Source organism: Passer montanus, unplaced genomic scaffold, assembly GCF_014805655.1.
Source record: "Passer montanus isolate IOZ18808 unplaced genomic scaffold, ASM1480565v1 scaffold44, whole genome shotgun sequence".
In the NCBI taxonomy this organism is placed as follows: Eukaryota; Metazoa; Chordata; class Aves; order Passeriformes; family Passeridae; genus Passer; species Passer montanus.
In genome coordinates this window covers 91,064-113,493 of record NW_024369262.1, presented here as the reverse complement: position 1 = coordinate 113,493, position 22,430 = coordinate 91,064, and the positions used below count along the sequence as shown (strand labels likewise).

General features: G+C 51.2%; 1 protein-coding gene across 1 annotated transcript in view; it reads right to left on the bottom strand.

Moving 5' to 3' along the window:
* Positions 1 to 1,833: 1,833 nt before the first annotated feature.
* Positions 1,834 to 22,430, bottom strand: part of LOC120507704 (sarcoplasmic/endoplasmic reticulum calcium ATPase 3) — a 56,318-nt gene continuing 35,721 nt past the window's right edge. Inside the window, exons 10-21 of the mRNA XM_039720684.1 lie at positions 19,590 to 19,692; positions 19,245 to 19,376; positions 18,327 to 18,452; positions 17,046 to 17,264; positions 16,256 to 16,591; positions 15,947 to 16,167; positions 15,100 to 15,302; positions 14,914 to 14,999; positions 14,162 to 14,295; positions 13,625 to 13,742; positions 12,875 to 12,992; positions 1,834 to 6,579 (exon numbers count right to left, since the gene is read on the bottom strand). Of these exons, the coding sequence (XP_039576618.1) occupies positions 6,560 to 6,579; positions 12,875 to 12,992; positions 13,625 to 13,742; positions 14,162 to 14,295; positions 14,914 to 14,999; positions 15,100 to 15,302; positions 15,947 to 16,167; positions 16,256 to 16,591; positions 17,046 to 17,264; positions 18,327 to 18,452; positions 19,245 to 19,376; positions 19,590 to 19,692 (1,816 nt within the window). The 3' untranslated portion in view covers positions 1,834 to 6,559. The remainder of the gene's footprint in view (positions 6,580 to 12,874; positions 12,993 to 13,624; positions 13,743 to 14,161; positions 14,296 to 14,913; positions 15,000 to 15,099; positions 15,303 to 15,946; positions 16,168 to 16,255; positions 16,592 to 17,045; positions 17,265 to 18,326; positions 18,453 to 19,244; positions 19,377 to 19,589; positions 19,693 to 22,430) is intronic.

Here is a 22,430-nt window from a genome sequence, read left to right as displayed (position 1 = left end):
TTCTGAAAACCTCTGCATGGGGCTCAAGCCCACCCACACCCAGGGAAGCACCACTGTGGAAGGCATAAAAGCTACCAGGTAGCTCTCAGACATTGATAGGGAGAAAAGAAAATAGAGAAATAATAGACGAAGCTCATTACACAACCCAGGCTCATGCTTGGCAGCACGAAGCTCTGAATTTCAGCACAAAAATGTGCGGCACGCTGCAGATCGTGGATGGGGAGGAGTGACACAGAGGCAAGGTTTAAAATATGATGGTGGGTGCAGAGGGGACCTGCTGTGGTCGAGGTTGCCAAGAAGAGCCCCTGAGAGCTGGAGGCTTTTCCCAGTAATTTTGGCTGCCACAGCCCCCTTGCCCCCGCCAGTTGCAGGAGGTGCTTACACTGCACCACTGGCAATGGGAAGGGGAGGGTGGAAAAAAATTGGCAGATGAGAGCAAACAAGGTCCTACAAAACAGCATGTTCAGTTTTCTTTCCAATTTTAACTTGTCCTTGACCTCTCTTCGCTCCTTCCCAGCAGGGCTGGCTGGGCTCTGTGCTTGTCCCGTGCTGCAACGCCCCAGCACCAGATGTTTGTGGTGGTGCTCACCCCTCAGAAGTGGCATTTCCATCCCCAGTTGCTGTGACAACACATCTCCCTGGAAATACTTCAGTTTAGCTGATGCCAAAGCAAACATGAACCTGAGGTGCTGAGGGTACCAAAAGGTGTCAGTGGCCCTGTGGCCACTGTGGCCTCCAGAAATGTGGATGCACATCCAGTGTGGAGGCTGGATCTGTGCCATGGGATACAGGGGCCCTTGGGATTTTTGTTGGTAGGGTGTTGTTGTTTTCTGAATCATGCCTTCAAAAGACAAGCACAGCTCCAGGTCATGGTACCCAGGGGTCCAGGGACTGACACAACATCAGGTGGGGAATTTGGAGTGGTTTTGCCTTCACTGCTGTGTCCTGAGACAACATTTTTGGTATTGGGGACTGGCTTGAGGGTCACCTCCAGCCATGGCAGTGGTGCTCCTCTTGCTCTGACATCAGTCTGCACCAGCAAAGAGGAGGCCAAGCAATGGCCCTTTCCCAAAACCAGAATGTTCCAGGGCATCCCATGACACTCTTTGTAACCCACTGTGGGTTACAAGGCTTTTGGCTTACCTTGTGCACCACCTTTGTCCTGCTCACACATTGGGAAGGAACACATGGGGCCACATCCCAGTGAAAAAGCACTAAGGGTAGATGTTGCCATGAGCACAGATTTGCTCCAAAACAGGACCTGCAGCTGGATCAGGATTTTCTGCTTCAAACATCACCATGAGCAGAACTCTGGTGATGCAGAGATGGAAATGCATGGCCCCAAGCCCTATGCCATCCCCCCAGAGGAGGCCAAGTTATTTAATTATTATTTATTTCACAATTAGCTCTTGCAGAGGTTATTGCAGGGCTTATTTAAACCTCCCCTCCCAGCTGGGGGAGATAAGGTGATGACTATTCTGGATACAGTCAAAATTAGCACTGTTATTTGTATTCTCATGCCCCAAGAGTGAATTTTAAAAATTCCCAACAGTCGTATTATGCCACTCCGCTCATTTTGCCTTTGTCATCCCATGCCAGGCACAAGCTCAGCTCCATTTCTAGTTTGGCTCCTCTGAAAACCCACAAGAAATCCTGATCTGGTGAGCACAACTCCTTTTAGGGCTGAAGAATGCCCTCAGGCACTCCCGTATGGCTCCATGGGCTCCCAAATGTCCCCCAAATCAGCCACAAATGGGACAAGAAAAGCAAAAAAAAAAACCCCAAAAAAAGGTAAAACAACAACAATGAAATAGACACAAAAACTCCCAGTCATCCAGTAAAATTGCTTTTATTTCTGTAATTTTCTAAGTATAAAACAAATCAGCCCAATATTGTGTGAACAGAGTGGATTGTATGGATGTGACCACAAGGAGCCTTCCCACGTCTTCCCGGCACACCTGGCTATTTACAGTCAGACAAAGGACACGGTTTAGGAAGCAGCAATTTAGTGGAAAAATATCTCTCATATAATAAAATAGGAAACCTCATTTCTTTCAGTTCTATCCCTCAGATAACACCCTCCCACCCCCCAAGATATAACAATTTACCTTTTACTATGAAGCACAATCTCAGAGATTTCTACATTTGGCTGTTCAGGCATCTCATATAAAAAAATCAGCATATTCCCAGACTGAAGCCACTGAGGGCACCTGCTGGCAGTTCAGGGGTTGCCCTCCTCTTGGTCCCAAGTGCCCACCACTCCAGGCACACACAGATTTTGGCTCATTTAATGCCCCACTCACACCAAAAGCTGAATGGCACCACAAGAACAGGTCCAGGGAGCACAGTTTACCCTGTGTCTACTCACAGCAGCCCTGCAAATCCTAACTCCAACTGTGCCACACAAGATCTGCATGGGGTAAAGCCCTCTCCTTGGTCAGTACTGCCAGGCTGTCTCCCCTGACAGAAAATGCCACTGCAGAAGTGGGGGAAAAAGAGCCCAGATGGGAACTGAATCTCTGGCATCATTTACACAAGGTGATGGCCATGCCAGGTATGGTCCAAAAATCACAGTAAGTCTCAGGATTAGGTAGTGGGGACTTGGGTGTGTTTGATTCAGAGTGATCTAATGCCAAGGTCACTGGACCTCATGAACATCTCCCAGCCAGGGCCCCTACACAGCTCAAATCATTATTTGGTGAGTTTTGGTGGAGCAGGACCCTGACTGGGAAGCAGTATTATCAACCTGATGTACAAAAGAAGGACCAAAACTTAATGCTGAGTTTTCCTCTTGCTCCTCCTTCTGCCATCCACACCATGAGCAGAAACTCCAACGCAACCCCAGATCTGATGCTCCTACAGGAATGAAGCCCCTCAGCCCCTCCTCAGAGCCTGTCCCTCCTCCCCAGCGCCTGGTGCTGCCATCCAGCCTTGGCTGAGCAGAGCATCACCAGAAACACACACACAGAATGCTCACAGTGCCAAAACCCCAAACACACAAACACAGACCTCATCCACACCCGGGCCACACGACACAAATAAAATACAGGATACAGCACTTTGCTCTTTTTCCTTTTCCAGCATGGGATCCCCGTGGGATCACACAGCACAGGGGGAAGAGCTCATCCAGCAATGACACAATACCCCAGAACAGCACAAAAGACTTTCCACCACAGCTGATCCCCCTGGTGCTCGCCCCAGGAACACAGGACCTTTCCCTCCCACCTTGGCTGTACCCCAGCACGGTGCTTGGCCCCTGAGGAAGGAGTATAAAGTGCTCATGGATAATCATAATCCTATGCTGCCATCCAGCATGTCCTACACCCTGCATCTTGTGGAGGATCTGTCACAGCAGCCCACCAATGCTAAAGGTCTTGCTGGAAAGACCTGAGTTTTATTTATAGACTTAGAATATGCCAGGCAGCACCATCAAAATAAAACTAAAAATGGAATAATTTCTAACCTCTGTTGCCAAGAAAAGCAAGAATCCCAGAGGTTTTCCCCTAAGCTGCTTTTAAAAAAAAAGCTTTAGGGCAAAACAGCCACCCAGTGTCCATCTCCCTTGTATTGCACAGTCAGATGCCTTGGTAAGACACAAGAGCCTATCCCAAAGTGATGGTCTTGGCTCTGGGATCTCCAAGTTTACACAAGAACATGTTCCAGCCTGTAAAAGCTCCCAGCATGCTGCTGCTGGCACACATGCAATAAATAAGTACTCTGTGATTTATCCTGACCTTTCACTGAAGAATAAAGGAAAAAATACTTACACCTACGGATATTTTTCTACTTAATTAAGATGTTTGAAGTATAAGGCTCTGCAATCAGAAGTATGGAGTGAAACCTGTACTCCAAGTAATTAAAGGATGGGGGAGAGACAAGAGATGTGGTCAACCATTGAGAAGGGGAAATGGGGACGTGTCAAAATGGTCCCTCCTGGCAAGGAGGCCACCTGCCCCAGGCAGCTCTAGTGCAGATTACCTGGGTATTTTCTAGACAGATCTGAGGGCTCACAATAGAAATAAAATCCAACTTGCTGCTGCTGGAAAGAACAAACTGGGACACAGCTCTGGTTTCTTGCCCACGGTGGCTCAGGCTTTGGTAACTCACAATTGTGACCCAATGACTGCATGAACAGACTGACACTGCCTGGGCTTTTACACAAGAAACTTCTCCACACCACACACATTTGGGTTCAATTCATAATCCTTCACCAGACATTAAGTCCAGGGAAAGCAGTGTAACTCAGGTGGTGGATGGACCAAGCAGGTTCCTGTAGCACAAGGGACCAAGGAGATGTCACTGGGCAGCTGCAGGCCCTGCTGGACCCTCCAAACAGGGCTGGGATGCTCTGAATCCTGCCCAGCCTCTGAATCCAGCCCAGCTTCTCCTTAAGTGGTTGTTAGCCTCAGAGAAACAAAGAAGCTCTCTCCTGTGATGACACTGAGCTGGAGCTGGACTAAATTCCCACTGGCTGCTTTTCTGCACAGAGCGATGGAGATGGACTCAATCATCTTGGATGTCTTTCCCAACTTAAACAATTCTTTACTTCTGTGACCTGTGCTAAAATAAGGTGAAATCCACCCTTCTGAGGAAGGGCAAATCACATGTCTACAGCATTAGTCTTACTGAAGCCTTTTTTTGAAGGCTTATACAGTACCTGGGTCATGTCCTGGTCCTCTACACCAGGGTGGGTCTCATCCATGGTGAAAATCTTTGAAGAGGAATTGGTTATCCCGTGGGATCAACTGATTAAATCATTTTGACAGAACACAATTGAAAAATAAAACTTCTTCAAGACAAAGTATAGTAAGATTTTAAAAAATCAGCAACAATCTTCTAACCACAGAGTATCTATAAAGATCTTTTTAAAGAGCTCCATATTAAAATTCCTTGAATACATTATATATTAAATACAGTAACAACATTTCATGCAAGGTTTTCTGTACAATAAATCAGCTCAGTAGTATAACAATTCTGTACATTCCCATTGGTCTGGGGGTTCTGCTCATCTTCAATGCTGGTGATGGAGAAAAGAAAGGACGGATGATATTTGGCACCTACTGTATGGAAGGAGAGATGCTCTTGCCCAGATGATACAGAAAAACACTGGAAGCTTTTAAGAGACAAAAAGTAGAAGAAGAAACCCAACAGCAGAGGAGCAAATGCTATCCCAGACCCTGGCTCTAGTGCTGTTGCTGGAATGTAAGAGAAAGGAAAGATACAGGCTCTGGCTAACTAAATATCATCAGGATGGATCCTAGGGGACTGTGAGGAAAACAGGAGGGAGGATTTGGAGAGCTGGAGAAGAGATCACCCAGTATCAGCTTCTCAGCTGATGCAGCTCAATGGAAAAGGATCAATTCAATGGATCCAAAATCCACTCCTGATCTACAAATCCTCACTGAAGACTGTCTCACTCCTGCTGTGGAAAAAATCCCCAGAGGGCAAGATAAAGTTGGTGCCTTACAAAAAGGGATGCCACAACAAACACCACTCATGGAGAAAGACTACATTATGTACAAGCATACATTCATTCCCATCGTGATCCCTTGGCAGGGATGCCCTGTGCAAGTCAGTGATTTCTCCACAGCAGAGCACATGAAGTCATGGATGTGCTCCTGAACACTTAAGCTCTACTACTGCTAGAGAAATAGTTAAAAATTCACTGAGGAAAGAAAGTGTGACCAGGAAGGAGTGGTGGACATGAGGAATGCAAGGTAGGCATCCCCTTGCTTTTCTTTATGTGGCTGCCCCTCCAAGGAGAAGGACTGCCTTATATAGTGCAGATGGGATTTAGCAAGGTGCCAGATGGAGAACAGACAGGACTTCACCGTGCTTTGGTGCTGGATGAGCCTGAGAAGGTGCTGGGCTTTCCATAATGCAGGGATCAAACAGGACAGCGTGATAAACAGGGAGAACTTTGCCTTCCACCACATGCACCTGACCTTGAGGTACAAACACACCTCCAAGAGATTCACACCAGTGTTGGACACACTCTGAAGCTATGCCCAGCTGCTGCAGCCACTGGAGCAGAGCACAGCAGCAGCAACACTGTGGACATCATCAAGGCTCAACAACCCCAACACACAGCTCCCTCTCCTCTCTCCCTGCCCTCACTCACTGCCAAGCCCTTCCCAGCCCCTGAAGCTGCCTTGTGCATCCCATCCCACTGGGGGATGTGGCCTCAAATCCAGACTTCCTGCCTTAATCTCTCATGAAGGCCACCTTGCCTGTGCTCACTCAGGGTGAAAATTGCAAAGAGGGTCTCAAATTTGGCAAGAACAAATCCCAAGGAACCACATTACAATGATTCAGATCCACACAGCTCCATCCCCAAACTCTACGCCAGCTGTCCAGTAATTGCACTCATATGTACAGGGAAAAGAAAGCTACAGAACAGAACGAAAATCAGGATTTTTTCTTTTCGACGATTCACCCGCATTTGTCTGATAGTTGGACACATGCATGTCCTGCTGGCTCTAGCGATGGTCACGCATGCAAGACTTCAGTCCCAGTTACAAGTTAGGGATCCTCTAGTTCAGAGTCGCCCTCGTGTCGTTCATTTCTTGTCCTCTTCTCCTGAAATGAAGGGCAAAAAAGAGAAATGTTGGTATTGGTGAGGGTTCAAAAGCAAACCAGCTCTGTGTTTTTTGTTACCAAGAGTGGTTGCTCCTGGTTGATCCCAGAAGGAACTTGGGATGATGTCTGCACACAGCTGGCCTGACTGCAGCTGTGGCAGCTCAGGCTGCGTGACGAGGAGTAGGAGGATGCTGGTGCCTGGGTGAGGAAGGTCTCTGCAAGAGTCAGGCAGAGGGATGAGTGCACAGAATTCACAGAATTCACAGAATCACTGGGTTAGAAGAGACCTTCAAGATTATCAAGTCCAATCCAGGCCCCAACACCACCTCAACTAAACGCTGGCACCCAGTGCCACATCCAGGCTTTTTAAACACATCCAGGGATGGTGACTCCACCACCTCCCTGCAGGCTATTCCAGAGCTTTATCATCCTTTCTGTGAAAAGCTTTTTCCTAATATCCAACCTGAGGTGGAGACACGAGGGAAGGTGAGTAGGCAGGATCCCTCCTTACTGCTCTAATGAGGCATTATGCAGGGAAAAGCAGGGGCTCAGAGAGGAGGAAGCTCACTGCATCCTCCCACCACCCCAGAGCCCAGCCCTGCTACAGCCAGAGACACGGACACTGCTCCATGGGTTCACACCACCTACACACACTACCCACGTACCTACACCCATAAACACCTGCAGAACAAGGAGCAAGGACCAACCTCCTCACCACAGCCACTGTCCCAGGGCTGCCCTCCCACCCTTTCCCTCCCTCCAGATGGATGGGATTGGACAGGGAAGGTAACAGGCAACACATGGCCTGTAGGAAAGTGATGGTATCCAGCTTGAACTCCATGTGAGCAGCCTCAAAATCCCTGCTAGAACTTGACTTACAGCAACTAGATCCCCAATTTTCAAGCAGTTGACAGGAGTGTCCCTGATCCCTGAGGCAGCAGCTGCCCTCCAGCCTGGGGTAGCTTGGTTTACCCAGAACACATCTTTTTCCTTAAAAAAAAAACCCACCCAGAAGCAGCATTTGCTAAGGAGAGTTAGAAAAATCCCTTATCATGAATCTTTTGACTGTACTTCTCTATCTTTCATCACTGCACACATCACAAAATACATCTCACTGGGGACTGCTGTTCCTGTGCTCTTGATAAATAAGGGTCCTGCCCGGGGTTACCCGTGGGGCTCTGTGCCTGCTGCCAGCCCTGGTGCCGACAGCTTTCAGGGGAATTAATAAATAACAGGCAAGACAGAGGGAAAAGGCTTTTTTGCAACTTCTGCCAACATTTTTTTCCAGTGCTGGCTGCAAAGCCCAGCCCGTGTGTCCTGGGATGAAATGATTTGCTGTGATGGCAGCATCCCTCTGGATGACACTGCAGGCTCTGGTGTAAGGCAGGGATGCTGGCAACTGCACTGTACTAAATATCATTGCAATAATCAAAATTAATCTCCTCCCCCCTGCAGCAGCCTCTCTTCCCTCTCCTCTAGCAGCTGAACAGTCCCCACTGGCTGGCACACCAGTGGTAATTTGCCAACCATGGCACTTCCCCTAAGCACATCACCCCATGGCTGTGCAAAGAGGGAGGAAGGTGCCATGGCATGTGGCAGGCAGGGACAGGAAGGGGACATGGCTGCAGTGTTTAACCACAGTGGATGCTCTTCAAAAAGTTGTTCTCAGGTCTCTAAAGTGACACAATCCTGTCACAGAGTGAGTCAGGTGTTTCTACCAGCCAAGGGTCCAGCTCCCACATATGCAGGTCCCTGCCTGTCAGTGTCCATCTGTCCTTCCCTCACACAGGTGGCAGGAGCAGGGGGGATGCAGGACCTGTTTGCAGGGATGATGGGATGGTCACAGTCCCTCTGGATGCTGCCTCACACCAGGGGTGTCACAGCCCTTCAGCACTCGCAAGCCAGCAACCGAACAATGTGAGCTCAGCTCCTCCAAGGTCTGCTTCCCGCACACAGCCAAGGATTTTGGGGAGGTTTTTCCTTACTGCTTTTGACCTTCCTCAACAGGCTCCTGTAAAAGGTGCTGCTGGAGGGATGCAGGGTCCCACTGCCAGCCCAGCTCACCTCCTTCACCAAGGGCAATGCTGCAGCCCTTGTGGCTCTGAACACTGCACATCTCCCCCATCACAGCAGGGCACCCTGAGCTTCATCCAAGAGCCCAAACCCCAGGAGAAAACCAAAAGGGAAATTGTTCCTCCATCTCTTTGCAATACCAGGGCAGCAACACTGGCAGCTTCCCTCTGCTCTTCTATTTCTAAAGCACGACACACAGACACGTATGAAAAACAGGAGAGGGGGGGAAATAAAAACAAAAAGCAAGGCAGCAGAGCTGTAAAATCCCATGTGGAGATTCCAGCCCTGGAAGGTGCAGCACTGCTCTCCTGCAGAGCATCCCACAGCTCAAGGGAATACTTGGCCCACGGGGACACATTCCTCTGCCAGCACCCAGCCAAGGTAGCTCCAGGCACAGATTACCCTACAAGGGCAGGCGCTGCTCCCTGCTCTGCCGTGCCAGGGAGAGGGATGCCTGCCTCCCCTGCAGGGAACACGGGCAGCTGCAGCAGCTCCTGTGCTCCTGGGGGACTTTCAGGAGGTTCCCTCGTGCCCAGGTGCAGGTGCATGGGGGAAAATGAGGGTGAGCAGCTCCTTTTTGCTGTATGCTAGCAGTTTTTTTGTGTTGGGACATGGAGATTTTTGTCCCTGCAAATTTTGGGCTGTCTCAGATGCAGAGCTGCATCTGCCCCTGGCAGTGATGCACTTGTCACTGCACTGCCACCTCTGCCAGCCACTCTCCTCTGGGAGGATGCTGAAGCCTAAAGCTGATGCCAGCTTTGCACAGAAGTGCCCAAAGCTTCTTCAGTGGTGATGTTCATCCAAGGGGGCAGCAACCTCACCTGCACATCAGCTGCAGTGGCAGGAGACTGCAGGGCACTGTGCTGCCCATGGGAGAGGGAACAGGAACAGGGTGGGGTGGCCACCATCTTACATCTCCTGCAAAATGACCCTGGGGCTGCTGTCCTCACTGGGCACAAGGACAAGCAGCTGCCTAAATGCCAATCTGCCACAAAAGACACCAAGTCAATTCCTGTGCATCCAAACTCCTGATTTTCAGTGGCCCTGCTGCTGTCAAGGCAGGCATGGAGCTGTGTTGCAGAAAACACCTGATTTTGCCCTTGCTTTTACCACAGCACAGGTGAGAAGTGGTGATGCCCAGCACCCAGACAGGGCCTGCTGCTGAACATGCTGAGAACAACCACAGCAGCAACTCCAACACCTGTGAGGGGTTTGCTCTGAGATATTGGACACGAGGAGGTGCAGGGACAGTGCAGGAGGGGAGCAGGGTGGCCTCAGCAGTGGGCTGATGGTGCACAGAGGAACATGAACACTGGGGTTATCTGAGTGTCCTCCCTATATCTGGTGCTTCTTGAGAACCACTTAGCAAAGACACAAAGAGACTTCTGCAAGGTCTTGGCACAGATGCCTGGAAACCTTCCTCCTGCATACCACAGGATTCTGAGAGAACAAACACTTGAATGCATAGAGCATGGAAAATATTAAAGATCCTACAGCAAGAGATCCCTGAGGGTGGTGAGCCCTTGTGAGCCTGAGTGTGTGACAGACCCCTGAGAAGATCTCCATGCTCCTGACCAGAACATGTGCAGCTCACACAAAGCCAGCCTCAGCCATGCACATTCTCTCGCTCTCACATTCACATCACCTCCCAAAACTGAGACAGCAGAAACCTCAGAGGGGCCAGAGAGGAATGAATGCAGCCAGATATGCAAAGGATGTGAGATGAAAGGCTGGATGTGAGCAGAGTGATGGGGGGAGGAATGTAAAGCACTGGGACCACAGTGAGAACTGAAGAGTCTCAGCTTTCTGCCACTTCAAGGACAAGGAAAATCCAGAGTAAAGGAAACACAACTTATCTAAATCTCATCAAAGGAGAAACTTTTCCGTGCAATTCCTGAATCAGCAGAACTCACAGCTATACATTTGCATTCCTCAGCTGAACACCCTTGGAAGGTCCCATGCTGGAGACCATTCCCAAGCACTGTCTTGCAGAGACCAAGTGCTAGCCTGGCTCCTGGCCAAAACTGCCATCAAACAGCTACTTCACAGGCTTGCTAGGCCTTGTTTTGAAGCAAAACACCGAGACCACTGTGGGAAAGGAGATCCTGTCTGGGTAAAGTCTCTTGGCTCTATTATTGTATCTCTTCTCTATATCTAAGCCATGTTCACATTCCAAGCAGATCCCCACCACACACAAGCAAGACTCTGCAGGAAACACAGGGATGCAGCATTCAGGGATGAGACAGGTAAGGAAGCCAACCCTTGCTCTGGAGTCTTGCAGGTATTCAACTGGTGCTCCCTGCTCCACTTGGGTCTTACTGTCCTGAGAATGCCTGGTAAAAAAAAAATCACAAGACCACACATTGCTTTTCAAAGTCCAGAGAAATCAGGAAGATGAAGAGTTTCCATTACTTCTTTCAAGTCTGATGATTTAAGTGTGGTGATTTTGCCACACAGATGTGATAGAAGAGCTGCACGGGAAACTCTGGATCCATGAGACAGAGCAACCTGTGAGCATCAGCAACACTGTGGGGATGAGGGAAGCTCAGAGGACCTTAAACATTGGGAGTGTGCCATGGGAGGAGGAAACTGAGCTGCTGTGCTGCTGTGATGGCACTTGAGAGGATCGTGTGCCTACCAGAAACCTCCCTGTACTTGGAGCTGTGCAGGCAGAGCCAAAGAAAAGCCCTTCCTTCAACTGTGCTGAGATTTTATAGAGAAATACAAAGTGTGGGAGAAAGACAGACTCGGCCTCAGACTACAGATTGTGAAGACCAAGGGCATGCATGGGATGCAACATTAACCAGCTCTCCTACACTCCAGCCCAGTGCCACACTGTAGAATTGTTGCTACAGGCTTGTAATTGTGGGATAAAACAGACCTGGGTGTCTGATGAGAGATGAAACAATTCAATAAAAACAGGCTAGAAACAATTTCTATCTGGTTTGTAAACACAGGAGCCCTGCACCTCTGTTTCTCTGAGCAATTGCTGAGTTTCTGCATCAGCTCAACACAGGTAGAACATCAGCTCAGGCTGACATGAGCACCACCTGCACACCAGGACACACTGATGGGGAGGGAGATCTGTTTGTGACCATTTCCTGACTGCAATACTTTCCCATCCCATGTTTCCAGGTACTTGCAAAGCCCTGCTCCATGAGAAACCAAACACAGCTGTTACAATGCCCCAGAGCCCTCCTGGACAGGGCTGGCCAGACCTGCCTTCAGCCTGGAAAGGCAAGAGTGGCTTTGCACAGATTTTCTGCGTCATTATTACAGGATGAAGGGAAAAAGAGGGGTTTTCTATGACACAGGTTGCCTAAGGGGTGAAAAGATGGTTTGAGCAAGGTGATGGTGTGGAAGGAAATCCAGTCTTCACACTCGGATTGTTCATCCGCCCCCCTGAGCAAGGACAGTACCTTTCCTGCCCTTCTCCCTGCTATCACTGTCAGGACAAGCTCACCCCAAAAAATGAATAAATAAATCCTGTTTTCTGGAGAGGAGCCACCCCTGTGGCAGGCTCAGCACTAGGCAAGCAGCCACTGCTGGGAAACCCGTGGGCTTAACTCAGTGCTGAGATATCCCCCACAGCAACATCTTTTGCAAGAAATGAAAGAAAAGATGATATCATCTCTTTGGAGAGCTGCCCAAAGACATGCTGTGATTTACAGCACGGAGCCCAGGAGCACACGGGAACTGCTGCTCCAGTGTCACAGGAGCTGCTTCTCCTCTGGTTCTGCCAAGGGATGAATCCTGAGAGGGGCTGGCAAGGGCAGTTCCCTTAAAACCAGTTTATAAGGATGGATCAATGATCAATGGATCTTAGCATAGAGGTTGCTAACACAAAATAAGAATGGACAGAGAGGGGTAGAAATCTGAGAGGAAAAAAGAAAGGGTTCCTGCTCCAAATCAGTTTTGCTTCATAAGCAAAAGGATCCAGTTTGTGGAGGTTCAAGATAAACTGAATTAATAACCTGTGGCAGATTTATCTAATGCTCCAGCTCCCAAGGGAGCATTTCAAGCAGATGTAATTACCAACTGCTCTGCCAGGCGTGGCACCAGGAAGGAAGGGAGCAGGAGAAGCCCCTTTGGACAGCAAAGGTGGGTGAACATGCAGGTGCAGACATCTCATGAGCAGAGGAGGTGAATGAGGGGTCACAAAGCCACCAGGAACCCCAAGCAAAGTGCCACCCTAAGCCAGGGGGGTGCAGACCATGCTCACCATCCAGGTGGTTGCGGGAAAGGTACTTGAGTCCTTCATCCAGCAGGATCACAGGCAGGGAGATCTTCATCACAACCACCCACTGCGGCCAGCTCAGGGGCGTCACCTGGAAGATGAGCTGCAGGGTGGAAAGCATTGGACATGTCACTAGGGAGGCAGGTGGGATATTTTGTTGTTTTAAGGATCACATAATTGTTTGGCAAAGGTTGAGAGAGGGTCGTCACAGGTATACAGAGGGAGGATCCAGACAGCCCATACAGGAGGATTTCTTCAAGGTCTGTCATGATCCAAGGTGGGTCTTGGCCAAGATGAGTAAAAAATTATAGTCCTGACCTCTCCTGCAGATGGGGAAAGTGAGGCACAAGGTAGAACTGTGTGTTTATGTGGTCACAGGTGCTTGGCAGGTGACAAGGGACAATGCAACCTCCTGGGTACAGAAACACACTTCATTGTCTTAAGCACCTTTGGGCATCAACCAAGGCATCCCCAGCCTTGCAAAGGAGACAACTCCTAAAGGGTTGAACCACCTTCTGGAGATATCTAGAGCCTTTGCATTGCCCATAGGGAGAGCTTCATACTCCTGGCTCATGGGGCAGAATGACTCCTGTTTTCCATGCTGGGTTGAGCTGTGGGACCTGGCCCTGAGGGCACCTTCTGGGAACAACCATCCCAGAAGTTTTCCAACCCAAAGATTGCTCCAGGGATGTCCTTGTTTGCAGAGGGCACAAGGAGGTGACAGAGGGCACTCACAGGCATGGGCTTGACATAGAGGATGAGGAAGTGCAGAGCCATGGACATGATGATGGCCCCCAGCAGCCAGATGTTGAGCCACGGTGGCATCCGCAGCAGCGACTGGTTCTCAGAGACACTGTGAAAGTGAGGGGACAACGTTAGCCCCAGAAACCTCCCCGCAACTGCCCATGCTGGGAATTTCATTTCCCTCTAACATGCAAGGCCATATGCTATATAGTTTCTTTTCCAGCCTGTTCATCTTCAGGCTTTGCTGCAAACTGGATGTGGATGTGGATACAACCAGCAATGCATGGATTAGGGCCGATCATTAACAACCAAATCACTAATGAATGCAGATCCAGTCCTTCCTTTACTGCTCCCAGCCACAGCACACTGCCTTGGAGGAGTTCCTCTATGGAAAACCCAGTGCATCCCTGTGAGGATGCTCTACAGCTCTGCTGAGCCAAAGCAAAGCCCTCAGCCCGCCCACAGACACTCAAAGAGACAAAATCAGTCACACACAGAGCAAAGAGAGCAGCCCTGTGGCCAGCACACCTGTTCAGAGCATTGCACATTTCGATTGTCACCAGCACAGACAGAGCCATCGTCGTTGGGTATCGCGACTCGAAGATCTCACAGTCAATTCCTTCAAAGATGGGGTTGTCCTCAGTGCACCTCATGAAGTTCCTCTGTCAGCACAGGAAACTGCTGGTAAATACATGGCAGAGCAGCAGGAAAGGCAGGAGAGAGGAGGAAGAGTCGACTGGTTGGGGGACATGTGATGAATTGGGTTGCTGTTAAATATCCCACAGGTCAGAAAACTGCCTGCAGTGACCCAGCTTCTCTTGGGGCTGGGCCCTAGGAGTATGGCTGGACAGTGCCTTTGAGGCTCTCAGGTGCAGTTAGGAAGGAGTTTGAGAACACAGGTGTCTCCATCAGAAACCCATCTTGCATTGCACGTGCCATTGGGATGTGATAGCACCTGCTTTCCCCCTGCCCTGCAGTTTTCACATTAGCTACAATAATGTAATGTGAGAACAGATCCCTTCCAATATGGGATGAGGCACAGAAGCTACTTTCAGCTTCTCTGAATCCTTCTGAATCTGAAACTTTCCCTGCTATGCTGGTGGCTGGCAGAAGCAAGGCTGGAAACAGCCAGAAGGAGAAAATTTCCTTCTGTTTTAAATTACTGTCTTATCCCTAGGAATTTGGGAATGCTACAACCAACACAGAGGAAAGATAGATGAAAGACCCCAATACCCTCACCCATCTGCTCCAGCTGTCAGCCTGTTGCCCTCCTGACTCACCAGCTGGTGGAAGGAGACCTGCGGTCCCTCGGCGTCGTACAGGAACCACCAGGTCGCCGCGCCCACTGTGGCCAGGCCCACGTACACTGCGGCCAAGAGAGACACCTTACCCCAGCACCCAGAGGAACAGCACCCCAGGGCACCCCAGGCACCCTAAGAGTGCCCACCCACCCTGGCAGCACCCACCTCCAACAGCCAGGTAGCGGAAGAAGAGCCAGCCGCTGATGAGGGGCTCCTTGGGGTTGCGGGGCTGCTTGTCCATGATGTCCAGGTCCGGGGGGTTGAAGCCCAGCGCGGTGGCCGGCAGCCCGTCTGTCACCAGGTTCACCCACAGCAGCTGCACAGGGATGAGCGCCTCGGGCAAGCCCAGGATGGCTGTCAGGAAGATACTGCAGGGGGAAAAAAAGAGATATGAAATTAGACAAGCTCTGGGCAGCCACGGTTCTGTGTCATGCAAGGGGGAGAGAGCATCTTGATCCAAAGCCCCAAACCGAATATTCACCCTAAGTCCTGGAGACAAACCCACAGCCCCTGATAAGGAGCCTGAAGCCTAGCACTGAATTTTGCAGCTGAAATTTGTTTCTATTGCTATTAAAATTTGCTTTGCAGTTGTAACCCAACTATTGATGTCCCCAGGCCACAAAGGTTCCCATTCCCAGCACAAACACCCATGCTGAAATGCAAGGGCAAAGCATGCTCAAGTGATCCCAAAGTTGTGCTGATGTTGCTGAGGACTGCAAGGAATGGGTAGGGGCAGGAATAGCCATGACTGGGTGATAGCAGCCTGTGCACAAATATCTGCACCCAGATCAGGCACTTGCATAAGCTTAAACAGGCAATACTTTGACAGAACAGGTCCTGCAGGGTGGCAGGATTGTAAAACTAAAAAAAAAAAATAAATCTCCCTGCCCTTGGGGAATGAGACATGGTGCCTGGGATCACCAGTTCGGGCACTACATGCTGCTGACTGCAGGTCAGCTGTCCCAGGGGATGTGTCCCCCCAGTGCAGCAGGGTGCCCAGTGTGGCTCTCACCAAACGACCTCCCCGACGTTGGAGGAGATGAGATAGCGGATGAACTGCTTCATGTTGCTGTAGATGGCTCTGCCCTCCTCCACGGCCGACACAATGGTGGAGAAGTTGTCATCAGAGAGCACCATCTCAGCAGCTGACTTGGCAACAGCCGTGCCCGACCCCATGGCGATGCCAATCTCTGCCTTCTTCAGGGCCGGAGCGTCATTGACGCCATCACCTGTCTGCACAAAGCCATGGTTATGCATGCAAGGGATTGAGCAGGGTGGGGAGGAGGGGACAGAGGGTGGCAGGGTGTCCCTGAGGGCTCACCATGGCCGTGATCTCGTTGAAGGACTGGAGGTACTCGACGATGCGGGACTTGTGCGCCGGCTCCACGCGCGCGAAGCAGCGAGCCTCGCGGCACGCCTGGCGCTGCGCCTCGGGGGGCAGCTCGTCGAACTCCCGGCCCGTGTAGGCCTTGCCAGACACGTCCTCGGTCTCGGAGAAGATGCCGATCCGGCGGCAGATGGCCACTGCCGTGCCCTTGTTGTCGCCAGTGATCATGATGACGCGGATGCCGGCCTTGCGGCACATCTCGATGGAGGAGGTCACCTCTTTGCGGGGAGGGTCCAGCATCCCCACACAGCCCACGAAGGTCAGGTTGTTCTGGGTGGGAGGAACAGCCCAGACCAACATTAACCCCTTGGGATGCGCCCACTTCCCCCCATGCTGTGAAACCACCCCAGGCTTCACAGGGATTTCCCCTGGGAAGAAACTTCCAAGAGGTTTCCTACCAGCTGCCCCATGGATGCACTCTACAGCCCCAATCCAGTGGGATGCTCCTATCCCTCTGCTCCTCCTCACACATTTCTTCTTTGCTCCCCTCCTCCCCTTCCCTCCCAATGGTCTCCAAGGCCCTCTCAGCAGTCACTCCACAGGAAAACACGCTCAGTGAGACGCGGCTTGTTATCCATCAGATCACCCCCTGAGGTCTGCAGAGATGAGCCATTACACTGCCCACAGAGAAACCAGAGGGGAAATACTGCTGGGACAGCTGGGGGTACGCGGGGAGACTCTGGGAAGAAGGCAGACAGCCCCTGGCCGGGCTGCAGTGCCGTACCTCGTAGTGGACGAAGGCGGCCGAGTCGTGCAGCTGCATGGCGTCCCTGCGGACGGGCGCGTCGTGCGTGGCCAGGGCCAGGCAGCGCAGCGTGTCCATGCCCATGCCCCAGTCCCGGATCCTGCCCAGGATCTTGTCCCTCACTGGGGCGGTCAGCGGGACCTTGGCAGTGCCCACGCGGACGTGGGTGCAGCGCTCGATGACGCTTTCCGGGGCACCCTGCGGGGGAGAGGGGGCTCAGGGGCTGGAGTGGAGCTGGAGGATGGCAGGAGTGCCAGAGCGAGGGAAGGTGCCAAGCCTGGGCAAAGGCAGAGGAAATGTCCCCAAAATTCCAGCACACATCCCGGCCCTGTGGCTCAGGGCACTAGATGGCAGCCTCCGACCGAGCACACGGGATCACACCCAGGCCACCAAGAGCAGGATCTGACTCCTGCAAAACCTACACATCCTCCCGAAATACCCCCACCCCACCCCACAGACCCCTGCTCCGACCTGCAGGGGATGAGGGCTACAAATCTGTGAGGGAAAAAATGTGGGGTACTCAGTGGATGCTTGTGATGCCTCTGCAATTCAGGAAATCATGTCCTTCAGCACCCCTCACCTCAGCCCTTCTGACCTTACAAAGGACCCTGACATTACTCTTTGATATAAAACTTGCAATCCTTCTATTGCACCTCTTAAAAAGCTCGCCCAAGGCCACAGATCCAGAGGCTTCAGAGGGTCCCAGCCTGACCTGGCGGGCAGAGTTCACCCACCCAGATAATCTCCCAGTGGGAACAACAATGTCCAAATCTTCTCAGAGTCAGCAGGGAGAAATTCCACCACATCTCTTCTCTTGGGAAGAAAATGCCCTATGAAACACTATTTTATTTCTGGTTACAGTGGAAAACTGGACATCATCCTTTGGGCATTACTGGCATCTGGAGGGTCCAAGCCTTTAATAAAGGCAAGTGCCCAAATTCTGCACAAGGGCAGCTCTCCCTTGCCCCAGCACCAGCACACTCAGCACCTTTTCCTCCCTCTAAACCATCTCACCCCCTTTGTTCCCTAATCAATATGGCAAAGACTCACCTCCTCCCTGACCCCACCAGCCTACCTCCTGGATCCTGGATCCCCAGGCAGCTCAGAGTTTCCTCCAGAACTGCAGGAAATGCTCTGCAGTTCCTTTCACATTCCCCAGAGTGTGAGAGGAGCTGCAGAGCATCACCACTGCCCTGTGCAGCCAGGGCCAGATGCTGCTGGGTGTGAGGGGAGGTGGACCTGCAGGTGCTTCAGCCCTACCTTGACAAACATCCTGCTGCCAGCAGAGTTGTTGCCAGGCCCCGTGGGAGTGCAGTACACGGACATGGACTTGCGGTCCCGGGAGAACTCCAGGGTGCACTCCTTCCTCATCAGCTGCTTGATCACCTGCAGGAACAGCACTGGGCTGAGCAGGACATGCCAGGGACACTGCTGCTCTCTGCCTTGGCTGACAACCCTGCTGAGCCCTGGGATGGCAGGAGAAAGGCAGCCACAGGAGCCAGGAAAGATGGCACAGGGCTAAAGCTACAAGCTTTCTGTATCAGAAAGGAGTCAGGACATTTATTACACCCTTTTATTACACAGATTTATCCAGGGAAAAATGCCAGAACAGAGAGCTCTCTGAGCAAGGAAAGATCTAAAGCAGAGGAAATACAGACCCAAAATAAAGTGTGTTTTCAGCCAGGAGGACAGGGAGACACTGGAGTAGGGGAATAGCCAGCACAAGACATTTTCATGTCAAAAATAGATGTTTCCCAAGAAGCAAATGTCACTGGGGCAGGCAAGGCTCTGGGGAATAGGGTTTGGTTCATGCTGGAGGGTGACTGCTCAGTGCAAACTGGGCACCTAAAGATAACTCCAAACTTCCTCATCTGCAGCCAGAGCTCGGGCTATCATTTAGAGGGTCTCTCCTGCCTGAGCAGGGACTGAACTGAGCTGGAGCCTCAGGAATCACCTGCTCCAAGGCTCCATGAAGGCTGGTCCTCAAGGCCCTGGCATCAGCCCCCCAGGGCCACTGTTCCAAAAACAGCTCACCACGAGAGCCCAGAAATCACATCCTTGTGCCAAATCAGTCCCTTAGATCACTGCAAGTGTTTATTTGCCCAAATATCAGACATCCTCAACCCCTCCTCTCCCTCCCATCTCCCAGGGGAGTCACAGGGGCCTCTCCCCACTCACTGAGTTGCAGGCGTTGGCTCTCTCCACCTTGGACAGTTTGCTGAGGTCTGTGTTGAAGACGTTCATCTTCTCCACCAGGCACGTCAGGGCTGTTTCAGTGGCTTCCCCCACCTTCTCATAGACTTTTTTGGACTAGAGGGCAGGAAAAAAGAGCTGAAGCTTTAGAGCACATCCTCTACATGCTGCTGCTGTCCCCAGGGATGCTGTCACCCACCACACCAGAGCATCCCCTGGGGACGAGCTGAAGCCAGGGGAGGGGATCCCAAGGGACAAACTCTGCTGGCTTTGCCCTGAAGCACAGCAAGAACAACCCCCCTGCCCACCGTGGCCCTGGTGCCCCCACACCTCATTGTAGTCCAGCGAGGAGTCATTGCAGAGGGCACAGATGGTGGCCAGCTCCACCAGCCCGTCGTACTGCCCGCACTGCACCGGCTGCTCGTCCTTCAGGCTGCAGGCAGAAAACAACCCCAGCTCACACTGCACATTCTGTTAGCTCACCCTGACCATCCCTTCCAGGGGGATATACCTCATTAGATAGGTTGGGAAAGGTTTTTTTGGTTCTGAATTAGACAAACATATAGTATTTGAGTTTGCTGCTTTGGTTAAAGTTACTTAAATATTTGGTTTTGGTTGTTCTATAGGAAAACTTGTTCTATAAGAAGTAATTAAAACTAACTAACATTAGTATATTATTTGATTTTGTTATATTTTTATGAGTTAATTTTTGGTAAAAATTTTTTATATGTATTAATTTAAAAACTTGGTTTTGACTTTAAAATAAAATTTTAGCCTACATATCACTCTTGTAAAAGTGGAAGCAAAAGACCAGTTAAAACACCAGTGCTGGCAATAAATCCTTGGGTTCACATTTTGTACTTTATTAAATGGGGCAGCACTAAATTGCAAGTAAAATATCACAGGAGGCAAATAAATTCTGGAAGTGGCCCAGAATAAGGGGGGGCTGCAGAGAAGTTTAAAGGAGCAAGCAGGGGCTGCTCACAGGCTGATGGTGAAGGTGATGGACCAGAAAAGGGGCAAAGAAATTCATGTTAACATCCACCCCCACAGGGATTTCCATTTGCTTTGAATCCAGAGGAGCTGTGGAACCAACAGCAAGTCTTCTACTCCCTGTGATGTTGCTTCACACTCCAGAGGGAACCCAGGGGAGCATTTAGGAGCAGCAGAGAGCTTTAGCAGCTGCACTGCTGTGACTGCTTCCAAGCAAGTGCTGAACTGTGATCTTTGCTTCCTAAATAGCAGCTCTTTGCTACGGAAAGGAGCAGCCCTGAACACTCCAGGCAAGCCAGATGCTTCTCCTCGCCTGGTGGCAGGAATGGTAGCAGTGGTTTTGAAGAAAATCAAAAATTCTCCTGGTTCCAGCAGAGGTAACTGCAGGTTAGAGCTGTGTAAACCCAGCCGGTCATCTGCTGGCTGGAAAAATAATTTGTCAGGCATTTACTAAGATCAGCTTATTCCACTGTTGGTTCCCAATGGAAAGAACATTTTGGAGCCCTTGTTACAGCTCGGGAGCGGAAAACACAGAGCAGCCAAGAAAATCTGAAAAATCTGTTTGCTGGGGGAGACGAGGCTGCACTGGGCTGTGAGTGGGAAGGGAGATCCACTGCTCCTGCCCAGAGAGGCTGCCTGGCCCTGGGCTCACAGGAAGGGACAGTGGGTGGAGGAGGGAGCTGCAGACACAGCAAGCATGGCTTTTGCAGCATGGGATCCCCTGGATATGGCTGGGAAGGGATGGGAGGTTACAGCCCCATCATCAGCAGTCCCTGCAGGGTCAGACCCATGTGCTGGGAAAAACCTCTCTGCAAAGGTGCTGCTGGCTGGGTGCTGTGTGAGCAAACCCAGGGTCCTGCATGAAATACCCCCCTGCCAAAGCCAGGTTAAAGCAAACAAGCCTTTCAGTGCCACCAGCCCTGGGGAAAGGGGGTTCTCTCTGTGACAACTTGGCAAGCCACCCATCCCTCTTAATACACAATACAGGAACAGGGCTGAAGCAAAACTCAGGAGCAACACAAACTGTTGCAGACCAACACAGTGGCCCTGAATGCAGCCCCCAGAGGCCAGGGGACACTGAGCTTCAGAGGCTGGCAGGCATAAGTGCAGCCCCCAGGTCCTCCTCAATTTTAATTGAAATGCACTGATTGACACCAGCTTATGACTTGGCTCAGTTTTTAATGGAGATTCCTAGCCAAGGATCAAATTGGCTCTATAAATATTCATGAAATTAAGTCTGTGGCTGAGATGAGTTACAGCTGCTCCACGGATGAGCAGAGGGGACCATGCTGACAAATGTGTCTGGGATCACTGAGCAAAGCAAAGGGGAGCAGAGAGTGCTCCCACCACCAGCTGAGCTTCTCATCTGCCTTCTTCCCAGACTTTGCCACACTGGGGGCCACCACCTCCTTGCAAAGGAACAGGAATAAACAAATACAACGGCAGAAAACCCCCCATGTGTGATAACACTTCAGAGATAAGCCCCCAGCTTCCACTCCCTGCCCATGTCTGCCCTGAGACACACCCTGCCACCAGCAGGATCGTGCCCTGGGCACACCAGCCAGGGGAGCCATCCCTGCTGTGGGCACAGGGCTCAGGGAACACTTTCCTTGTGGGGTTTGAGCCATTTGCAGGTCCCCTTGAGCAGTGCTGGTGGCTCCCAGACAAGCTGCCTGCTCTGCATCCTGCTCGGGGCAGGAGCAACAGTCACCAGTCAGTACCCAAAGTGTGCAGGCTCCAGAAACATGGAGAGGCATCTTCTGCTGCAAAAAGCCTCATCCATCACCATTCCCACATTTGTCACCTTCTCTGGTTCACAGGTGGCCTTGTTTTATTGGGATTGCTAACCAAGGGAGAGGCAAGTGTGTGGAAGCCCCTCTGCTGAGCAGTGGGAAGGCAGAGCCAGGGTGAGCAGCACCCAAATCAAGTGGGGCAGGAGCTGGATGTGGGGGACAGGGACACAGCTGCCCTGGTCCCATGAACAGCACAGTACAGTCCATCCCCCAGCACCTGCAAGCCCAGTGGGCACCCCCATGGACAGACCTGCAAACCACCATGGAAACCCCTCCTTTCTCCCCAGCTCCTGGGGACCCCCAGCCCTGGCCATGAACCCCACCCTCCCCTGTTCCCCCAGCTCTGCTGCCAGCCCAGGCCCTCCCTGTGCCCTGGGAAGGGAGG